The 11,213-nt window shown below is 47.2% G+C and overlaps 1 protein-coding gene across 1 annotated transcript; it reads left to right on the forward strand.

Annotated features, from left to right (window-relative positions):
- Positions 1-1,735: 1,735 nt before the first annotated feature.
- On the forward strand, positions 1,736-3,229 carry GPR101 (G protein-coupled receptor 101). The gene has a single exon (XM_057717345.1). It carries the CDS (start codon positions 1,736-1,738, stop codon positions 3,227-3,229), a length of 1,494 nt encoding a protein of 497 aa, XP_057573328.1.
- Positions 3,230-11,213: the final 7,984 nt, after the last annotated feature.

Below are 11,213 nucleotides of genomic sequence, written 5' to 3' on the forward strand. Positions count from 1 at the left end.
TCTCTCCCTCTCAATCTCTTGCGCTCTCTCTCAGACTCTCCCCACCACCCCTGCCTCCTCCCCCGCTCTCCCCGAGCTCACCCACCCCTATACCCACCGCCGCCGCCGATGCCGGGTGGGCTGGAGAATGCAGGGAGGACGCCGAATTGGAGGGGGGGGTGTCACAGTAGGCACCCTCCCTGCTTCCAGCCGCGGCTGCGCTGCTGAGAAACTGGGAGGTTTATCCACCAGAGCCCGCGGTGGCCAAGGTGGCAGCTGGTTTCCATGGTAAAATAAAGTCGACAGAGAGATAGAGATCAGAGACAGAGATCTAGCCAGAGAAAAACCGAGGTGAAGGATCGTCGGAGAACGATGGAGAGAGAGAGGCACACACACTCAAACATACAAGGAAAGTGTTCAGCGAGAGTCCCGGGGAGAGAGTGAGAGACAGAGAAACCAACTACCTTTAAGAGCACACGCTGGAGAGAGTCTGAGCAGCGCAGAGACAATCAGGAGAGACAACGAGTAGATCTTCAGAGACCAACGGAGAGGCACAGGCAGATAGTGATAAAGAGAGAACTTAACGCACGGGGAGACAGAAGCCGCAGTGGGGGAGACAGGAAGAGACACAGAGGGGAGAGGATCCGAGAAAGAGAGAGCAATCGCAGCGAGAGACGCGAGACGCGGAGAGAGAGAACCCGAGGGAGACACGGTAACAGGAGAGTCGGAGAGACATGGAGGCAGTCAGAGACACACATTCAGCGAGTGATACGGAACAGGTGCACCAGGGACACAGAGATTGTCAGGGAAATAGACTGTGAGAGAGAAATGGAGGGACGAGACAGCATCAGGGGAAGACGCAGAAGCGCACGCACGAGCGAGCGACAGAGACAGTGACAGGCAGAGATAGAAAAGCGAGAGCGCATCAGTAAGAGACGGAGGGAGAGACAGGGACAAGATCGGGAGAAAGCCGACGAGAGACAGAGACACGCACACACAGCCACAGAGAAAGTGCGCTGGCGAAAAAGATTCACAGAGAAACTGAGACGGAGAAGCTGACCGAGAGTAGGAAGGCAACACGGGAGTAACAGAAAGGGAGGTGAGAGGAGAACGACAGACTGGCAGAGACGGGCAGACAGCGCGCATGTGCTAGCGAGGGACCGAGAAATAGGGACAGGCCACAGAGAGAGACACGGGTGAGAGAGAGAAAACCGGTGAGATACACACGCACGCGCGCGCGCGCGCACACACGCGCGAGGTACAGGAAAAGTGCGCTAGTGAGAGACACTGGAGAGAAAGCGACAAATCCACACAAGTAAACAGGCAGGGACGGAGCCCGCGCGCGCATGCGCTAGCGGGAGAGCCGGCGGAGAGATCTCTGGAGAGACCCAAACTCGGAGACCCCCAAGATAGTGCGAGACGCGCAGAGAGCGCGCGCGCCAGCAGGAGACAGGTGTGCAGGGGCGGGGGGGACTCGGAGACCCCCAGAGAGAGAGGCACAGAGGCCCCAGAGTAAGAGAAGGATTCAGGGAAACTGCCCGAACGCGGACTGGAGCCGCGTGGGGGCCCGGGGGCGGGGGTCCTGCAGCGCTGCTGCCCCGTACGGAAGCGCCCCCCCTCCTCCCCGGCCGGGGGACTAACCCCGCGTGTTTCTTCGGTCCCCAGCCTAGGCGGTGAGTGTGGTCCCTGCGCCCCTTCGCCGCCCGCCGGTGCCCGCTCAGCGCCTGCACCTGTCTCCGGGCCGCCCGCCGCCGCCATGGCGTCCACCTGCCCCAACAGCACGCGCGAAAACAACAGCAGCCACACGTGCATGCCCCTCTCCAAAATGCCCATCAGCCTGGCGCACGGCATCATCCGCTCGAGCGTCCTGCTCATCTTCCTCACCGCCTCCTTCGTGGGCAACATAGTGCTGGCGCTCGTGCTGCAGCGCAAGCCGCAGCTTCTGCAGGTGACCAACCGCTTCATCTTTAACCTCCTCGTCACTGACCTGCTGCAGATTTCGCTCGTGGCCCCCTGGGTGGTGGCCACCTCCGTGCCCTTCTTCTGGCCCCTCAACAGCCACTTCTGTACCGCCCTGGTTAGCCTCACTCACCTGTTCGCCTTTGCCAGCGTCAACACCATCGTCGTGGTGTCGGTGGATCGCTACCTGTCCATCATTCACCCTCTCTCCTACCCGGCCAAGATGACCCCGCGCCGGGGTTACATGCTCCTCTATGGCACCTGGATCGTGGCCATCCTGCAGAGCACCCCCCCACTCTATGGCTGGGGCCAGGCCGCCTTTGACGAGCGCAACGCCCTCTGCTCCATGATCTGGGGGGCCAGCCCCAGCTACACCATCCTCAGCCTCGTGTCCTTCATCATCATCCCGCTGATTGTCATGATTGCCTGCTACTCCGTGGTGTTCGGCGCGGCCCGCCGGCAGCATGCTCTGCTCTACAATGTCAAGAGCCACAGCCTGGAGGTACGAGCCAAGGACCGCATGGAGAATGAGGATGAAGAGGGAGAGAAAAATGATGAGTTCCAGGGTGAGAGTGAGTTCCATGGCCAGAATGAAGGTGAGGTCAAGGCCAAGGAGGGCAGCGTGGAAGCCAAGGATGGCAGCGGGAAGGCCAAAGAAGGGAGCCTGGAGGCCAAGGGCAGTGAGGAGGTCCCAGAGAGCAGCTTGGTGGCTCACGGTGAAGGCAGCACCAAAATTCAGAGCAGCAAGAAGGCAGACAAGGGGCGCCTGGAGGTCACCCAGTGCAACATTGACTTGGGTGAAGACGACATGGAGTTTGGTGAGGATGACATCCATTTCAGCGAGGATGACATCGAGGCAGTGAACATCTCAGAGAGTCTCCCTGTCAGTCGTCGGAACAGCAACAGCGACCCCCCTCTGCCGAGGTGCTACCAGTGCAAAGCTGCTAAAGTGATCTTCCTCATCATCTTCTCCTACGTGCTGTCCCTGGGGCCCTACTGCTTTCTAGCAGTTCTGGCCGTGTGGGTGGATGTCCAAACCAAGGTGCCGCAGTGGGTGATCACCGTAATCATCTGGCTTTTCTTCCTGCAGTGCTGCAGCCACCCCTACATCTATGGTTACATGCACAAGACCATCAAGAAGGAGATTCAGGACATGCTGAAGAAGTTCTTCTGCAAGGAGAAGCCCCCCAAAGAAGAAAGCCACCCAGACCTGCCCGGCACTGAAGCTGGCACCGAGGGTGGAACTGAAGGCAAGATCGTCCCTTCTCATGATTCTGCCACTTCGCCTTGAAGTTGGTTCTAAGGTAAACCTCGAACTGTCCACAGGACACAGGAGCAGCTTTCTCTTAAACGGACCATCCACAATCACATTAATGCCAACCCATACCATTCCAGGCAAAGGTTCTGCACACACCCCTCTCACAATACGGTAGATACACATATGGAAGAGGTAGGAACTGGGGTCTTCCCTTAAAAGTGTGCCCCTCAAAGAATGGACTTGAGGATTCTGACTGTAATGTCTCCCCACCAAAAAAGTTATGAGGCTCCAAATTTCTTAAAGCAACAAGGGCTATCCATTTTGGACCCGTGCTTGATATTCTGTCTCCCCAGAGCTATCATGTGTCAACTTTGGCTCTGAGGGAAAAGGAAGATGATGCTGGTGAACTTAAGGACTTCTGAGCTCATGGGTGAGGGCTACGGCCCATATTCAAGGGGAAGAGAGGCAATGGAGCAAGTCATTCATGGAGCCCAGGAAGCAGAACCTGACCCACTGATCAATGTATGAGCCAGATTCTAGACTGAAGAGCCCCCACAATCTGGTGCAAAGACTATTACGGAAACTAAGGGCATCATGTAGTTAAAATACCAAGAAGGTTTCTAGATCCTCTGAAGAGATCCAGAAAAGTGGAAGAGGATAATAGGGCATGTTTGAAATGGGAAGCTAGTCTAAGGGAGAAGATAGAGAAATCACACACATCCGTGGGGCTGAACAGTTGACTTTTTTCTATAAAATCCTGGGTTTGTGCGTGGGCTGAGGCCAAATTTGTCTCATGCAAATGGAAAATCATCAGTTGACACTAAACTGTTTTCTGTCTCCTATTTGAATAATGGTGGGACAGAAATCATGCCACCATTTTCCAATTTTCCCTTTGTGATCAAATTGAGATGCTCATAAGAATCCTCCAGATCTCCCCTGCCAGTCACTTGTGTGGGTTTTTTTTCCAAATAGGCCTTTTCAGTCAAACGATATTCCAGAAAAAAAGAAAAAAGAAATTCAACTAGGAGTAGCCAAAGTCCTACAAAACCCACACTGCCAATCAAGAGTGATGGGCCCACTAGAAATCTCTTTTGTGTCCATGAGATCATAGACAAGACATATGATCTACACATGGGGTAAAAATAAGGCAGGATAAACATTCTCCTTCCTCCAGACACACCCATGCATCTTTTCCACCTGTGGCTCTCTCTAAAGCCTTTCAGCTCTCTGCACATGTGGGAGAGAAATATAGGAGAGTCAGAAATAACAGAAAGGATGGTTTCTCAATACCTGACAAGCACCTGCCCTATTCCAGACAATCCTAAATCAAAGCGTTCAGGTCAGACTTATCTTAATTATTGCTGTTGAAATATATCACTTTGGGAAAAGCTCTGCAATATCTAAATTATCCCTAGGATCAATACAGAGGAAGAGTTTTCAAATCCCAAACCTTGAATCACTTTGGATGGGTATATACTTGTGTATTGTTTAGGGCACAGACCATATCGACATGACAAAAGACCGTGGAACCAAAAAATGGTCAAAACAGTGTTTTTGATCCTCCTGAAGATCAAATTAAAGCAACTCTGTGGTCAATCGAGTGTTCAGGCAGAAATCCAATGTTAATATGGGCAGAGGAAGAGAAAGGAGTATTTGACTGAAAAAAAAAAAAAGGTTAATCAGAATGGTTGTATATAAAGATGGCCATATTCAGAGTTTAGTCTCATTCTTGTGTGATGACCACGTCTGTATTAGAAGTCAAATTTCGTTCATTTAAAAGCCAAGCTCACTTATATTTTATCTCTTCCTCCTGACAGATTCCAACATGAGCATCTCAAGGGGGAGAGGTAAACAGCAGTGTATTGAGGCTGTGAATAAGTCTGCATGGGAATTTGGCATTGCCACGTTCAGAGTTTAGGAGAGGAGTGGGGATAGACCCATCAATTCGATATATCCATGAAACTGTATTGATTTCAACCCCATTAACTTGGAACTTGTGATTCAGACAAGACATGGGAGCTGAAGTTTACCTTTGCAAATCATTTATTTTTCTACCAAAATGTATACAGTGAGTGAATAGTCATAAGTTTATGATACCAATTTGTTGCCAAACTCCTGTATCGACCTGTCTGCAAAGGATATCTGGGTGAAGAAATGGCCCGTGTGACCAATCCTTCTATGGGGGGAGGGGTATTGCCTTAAAGATCTGTCATGGTCAAAGGCTATAGCCTGTCCCTTGAGTAGAAATGCTTACCTGGGTAGGAAACAGGATTTCAAGCATAAGTGTCTCCAAATATTTTGTTGAAACTGAACTTCTTGTTTTATTTTTAAAGCTCAGCCCCTTCAAAGTGTATCAGAGAAAACTGTTTGCCAAAATCCCAAATCAAAATGGAAGCAGAACCTGTCGAGTGTGGTAAGTTCATGTAACTGCACAACATCCTCCAGGGCACCAACATGCACTGATTTCCTTTTTCAAGTTCCTCTTCTCCCTATTTTAGTCATTGTCCATTCTCATAGCAAATTGGATTTTTCAAAGGTGAAAATCTTTTGAAAATAGGGGACTGGAAAAGAGGACCTTTGAATTAAGAGCATTCTGCTTTGCTGACGTGTTCTTCTTGAACAATAGGGCCTCTAGTTAGCTTGGAGATAGCAACTGCTTCAAATTGTATGCTATTTTGAATAAAACACTATCAAGTTAATGAGGTTTTACTGCACATACTGTTTTGTCATTTGAAAGTCTGAAAGCACACACAAAAGTCATCATTAGCCTCACAGATCTTCATGTGCAATAGCTTTCCCTAAATGTTTTTAAAGGAGGTATTCTTTTGCCAAGGCCACTTCAAATGTGCAGTAAAAATCCCATTAAAGTCCAGGGGCCAGACAAACCAGACTTTGAAATGATGTGGTTTCCAATTTAATGATTTCCTTAGTTAAGAATAATAGAGCATCCAGTTTGCCAAGGAGTCGCAGGTGCTTTGACTAACATACCAATTTCAACAAGCTTGGGAAGGCAGTAATAAGGAGCAAGCCCCGGGCTTCTATGACTTCTCTGATTGCGAGGGTCCGTCTTCTCTAAGGCACCACAAATACCAGCTGCCGGAAGTCCTCTGCACTTCCGGCCCCCTGCCTACCTCCTGCCATCATGCCTACTGTCTTCACCTGCCTCACTCCCTCTCCCCTTGCTGTGCTGGCCCTTCAGGAATATCCTGTGCTTGAAGCTCTGTGTGCTCACTCACCCCCATTCATCCCCTCCCCACCCAGAGCTGACAGGTTCACAGGGAGCCAGGGGCCTGTGGGAGCCCGGAAGGACCGAAGGATACAATAGCAGTGACCAGCAATTAAAGGTATTTTTCTGTCTCCTCCCCCAACTCCAATCCAACTTAGAGATGAGGGGATACCTACTTCAAATTCAACAGGTAAGGATAAGTGCCATTTTATAATAGGAGAAGGCAGGCACCGCATTTCTTACCAGAAAACACCCACTACAACGCATCTTTGGGAGCACATTCAATCCTGTAGGTACTGTCCAATTATTTCAGCAAAAAAAGAAAAACACTAAAAAAAATTTTACCTATAAAATTGTAAGGTGCCTGATATTGCCTTATTTTCTACATAATTAGCCAATTAAGCTAGGTAGTTACTTCAAAAGATTTTTTCATACTACCTAAAGAGTAATATATTAGATTAAACTAGGCTTTCTTTCTTAGACTTTGCCAAAATGCTCTTAAAAATGTCTGAAATACACCATTTGGAAGAGAAAAATTATGCATCATCTGGTGATTTGAATACTCCAAGATAAAACCCTCAGAGGTTGTTGAGATAAAGAGAGTATCAATTTCAACTAGTGGCCTGTATTTTTTTCCTCATAACTGCCCTCCCCCATATTTTGAGAAAAAAATCAAAAGAAGGGTTTTCCCCTCATAATGTCGTTTTTGTTGTATTCCTCTTTAAGACAAACCCTCATGCTGTCAGGAGAGGCTTCTCTAAGCAAAATGTCCTTTCCCCATAGAGCAGACAAAAGATTAAAAGAACAGTTGGCTATGAGCCAGTTACCAAGATAAGGAGAGAAAGTCTGGTCAGTCGTGGCTTTTAACCCTCTCCGTCCTTATCTGTGTCTCTCATTTTCTGTGGGCCAGACAAGTGCTCCTGGCCCCCTCAAAGTCCCTCCAAGCTTAGGCATGAGGAGACAGAAGCAGTGAACCACAAACAACAGATCATAACCTAAAAGTCAAAAAGAAGAGAGACTCTTGTCATAAATTCTTTCCAGTTACTTACAAACAATCTCTTCCTCCACGGCAAAGGCCCAGCTTGCTTTCAGCAGTCTTCTGCGAAAAGCAGAAAGACTGGCTGAAGGAAGAACTAGGAGAGCTAAAATCCACAGCTAAAGTTTCACTGCTCTTCGATAAGTAGGATAAGAATCCTCAAGGTAAATGAAGGTTGCCAATAGGTGTCAAATGTTCCCATCACTGCCTCTCAAAGCTCGCATATCTCAAAGTATACACACGAAGGGGAAAACACAGTAACTTGTACACTCACAAGAGGTTTGCTATGGCCAAGGATTCGTTACTGGATCTCTCTTGTTCTAAAATACAGGCAAAAACAAGATTGGTTTTAGTTTGGTGCTTCAAAGTTGAGTGGATTCCCCGCCCTTCATCTGTGCTACAACTTTAATGTTAAAAAAACTTGGTATTTTTGTCTGTTTCAGTGGTGTATTCCTTTCTGTAGTAATTCTCCTAAATGTAAGCTATTACTGTATATAAAATATGTGTTCTTGGAGATAAGGTGCTAGATATTAGATTGTATGTGTCCATAGATAGTCACCCTCAAAATTGGGTAGTAATGTAAAGTTAGTTAATAAAATGCATGCAGAATTCTATTTGTGACCCACACCTTGGTCAGTTTCTGAAGTAGAACATAGTACATTTGTGTTTAAAGTTTTCCTTTTAAAGTGTATACTACAGGATGTATAAGAGGCTCCAAGGTGGGGTGGCAGGAAGTGGTGCCTTTCATTCCTTAAATCCCTGGTACAATATATGACAGGTGAGAACTTATTCTGGTACAGTTGGTCATTACTGTGACTTAATCGTCTTGGCTGAAGTCCTCGCTGGCAGTTCTGCACAACACGCTTGGCACTGGTACGCCTGTTTTCTGTTCATTGTATAGAATGCAAAATCAAAAAAGACAATCCTTTCATCCTTAAGGAGCAAAGACCCCAAGACAGGCTATTGGAGTCCTGTTAGCAGGATGGAAAGAATGATGTAGTCTCAAGATCCAACCAGTACCTGACTGTGAACTGATAGGGTTTGCATTGCGCAGATCTATACTGTGACCATCCCTGCCCTTCCAGAGCAGTACCAAAAGCCAGAAAAAGACTGCTCTGTTTTTTTTTTTCTTTGATTGGTTGCCTGAGAGATAAGAAAGCATAGATGAGTAAATAAATAAAGAAGTAGTGGGACTCCTCCAGGGGTCGCAGCAAAGATGTTTGAGAATTAAAATCACAGAGCAATGGCATTTGCATCAGACAAGAAAAGAGAACTATGAGATGAGTTTATTATATTTTAAGAACAAAAATATTAAAGCTGAAAGCTATATATATTGAATAATTTCTAAAACTGCCTTTAATACCCAATTGTATGTGCTGTTTTTGAGACTGAAAGCAGGAGGAAAATGCATTCAGCCAATAAACAGTTTTGAATTTGAATTTTTCCTTTTCTTTTCCAAAAAGTATTTGTAATTTAAAAGTGCCTTCGCAAAGGATTGCCACACTACAATCCTGGGGCCAAGTTCCCACTGGCACAACTTACCTTCAGGTGCACAAAAGAGGTGGACTTAATCCTCCTCCCCCCAGCAAGAAGAGAAACCCCTTTACACCCCAGTCAAATTCATACATCAATACTCTTACATGGGTCAGTAGTCTCGGAGACTCTGCCCAAGGACAAGGTTTCATACATTGGTTGGCTTTAATTGGATCCTTTCTAAAACAGTTACATTGCACGTTCTTGCTGGACAGAAATAACAGACTCCTGCTTGGGGAATGCAGAGAGATTGATGTTTGTGGTTTAACTAAATATTATTAAGTAACGTTTGTGTTTCTTAAATAGGTGCTGTTAATCTGTCCTTGGTATATTCTTCTTAAATATGCTAAATAAAGTTTAATTTTAATGTGTGTATCTGGTTATTATGCCAAGCTCCAAGGGAAAGACATAAGGGAGGGAGACACATAACTAGTTCTCCATCCCTTCTCTTCTTCTGGAACAGAGGGAAGAGGGGAGAAACTAATCCTAGTACACAGAAAAATGAAACAGATGGACGCCAGTATTTCACATTGCACTGTTCCAGTATAAGGAGTATGCAGTGGGAGGGGGAAGTCATCTTGAGGGGCTTGCTGGAAGAGGGGAATCTGCTGAGTCCTCCGAATAAAAAGGATTCCAAAGTCAGGGTGGTCAGACTTTGAAAACAAACTTAGGGTTACCCAAGGGGAAAGGTGGGAGGAGGGATAAATTAGGAGTTTGGGATTAACATATACACATTACCAAATATAATAGATAACTCACAAGGACCTGCTGTATAGCAGAGGGAACTCCACTCAATATTCGGTAATAACCTATATGGGAGAGAATCTGAAAAAGAATGGATATGTGTCTATGCATAAATGATTCACTTTGCTGTACTCCTGAAACTAACACAACACTGTAAATCAACTATACTCTCATGTAAAATAAAATTTAAAAAAAAACAATAAGGTGAGGATGGGTGGGCAGATGGTTTGTGAGGTTCCCAAATGCCAGTCTTATGCTCAAGGCCATGGGGGTGGGGGGTGAATAGGTTTTGTTTTAGGAAATAGTACTGCTCAGCACCTGGGTCACCCCCACTGGGCTCCTGGCCCTGCTGTCCTGCTACTCATGACCAGGACACCTCCCTTGGCACAGTTCAACCACACCCACAGCGTCCTCACCTACACACACTCACCCACCCACACACACACACAGCGCAGCCAGGACTCAGCAGGATTTACACAACAAGAGGCAGGGGCATGTTCCCTCAAGCCCAAGTTTAAGAAAATGGCTCTACCTCTAACACCAACCATGACGTAAAAACACAGAGCACAGATGAGATAAGCAAACATGTCTAAAACTTAAGAGCCCACTAGTTCCTCTCAAGTTGCTGTGCTTGATGTGCTAGTAGCCCTTCTCCTAATCTCATCAGCGGTGGTAGGAGGAGCTGCGCCCTGGTGCTTCTGAAGTGGCCCAGGGAGCTATTCATCCCCGTTTCAATCAAAGGAAAGTGCTCTTCTCCATTTTTCACTCCAAAATCAAACTAAATACTGACTTAGACACGCTGTTTTTCAAGATGTTCAAAGATGGCTGCCATGAGACCTGCCCGTGGCCGCCTTTAACCTTGGTTCATGAATGCCATTCTGGCAGTGACCTTCTCCTCCTGCAGAAATACATTTACCTTCCAGCAAACTACTACCACCAGTGCAAGCGAGTGAACTCGTGAGTTCAGATAAAACTATCAGGCAGCAAACCTGGTGGGAGCAGAGTCCCCTGAAGCTACAACACTGCTTTGTGCAGAGTATTTAGAGGAGAAAAAACCGGGTTCCAAGGCATCTCGTCATAGCAGTTGCACCTCTCGGGCAGGGTTTAGGCCTCACCCTTCAATTATGAGACAATGCAAGAGGGTTGAGAGGATCTAAAAATTCCACTGTCAAGAGGCACCTTTGACCTTCTGTAGCTACTCCCTCTCCCCGCAGTCTGCTCCAGGTCCCAGCCACAACCCTGCTCCTTCCAAAGCAGAGGAAGGCCTACTACTGGCTACTGAATGAATTTCTTCTTCCCTGAGGCAACTAGTCAACCCTTACTCCGTCTACCACTCTTTTTCAGAATGCAACCCTCTGACCCCGTCCCTCTTCATTCCAGACTCCCCTTCAAGGGCAACACCACCATCAAGGGCATCAAAGGATCCCTGCACACACAAACACATATTCCTCAGTTTGAGGGTAGCTTTTAGAATGTTC

The sequence above is a fragment of the Hippopotamus amphibius genome, chromosome X, assembly GCF_030028045.1.
Source record: "Hippopotamus amphibius kiboko isolate mHipAmp2 chromosome X, mHipAmp2.hap2, whole genome shotgun sequence".
Taxonomy (NCBI): Eukaryota; Metazoa; Chordata; class Mammalia; order Artiodactyla; family Hippopotamidae; genus Hippopotamus; species Hippopotamus amphibius.

What these genes read in the sequence shown, in the direction of transcription:
- GPR101 (XM_057717345.1), top strand. Translation starts at nt 1,736, where the DNA reads ATGGCGTCCACCTGCCCCAACAGCACGCGCGAAAACAACAGCAGCCAC.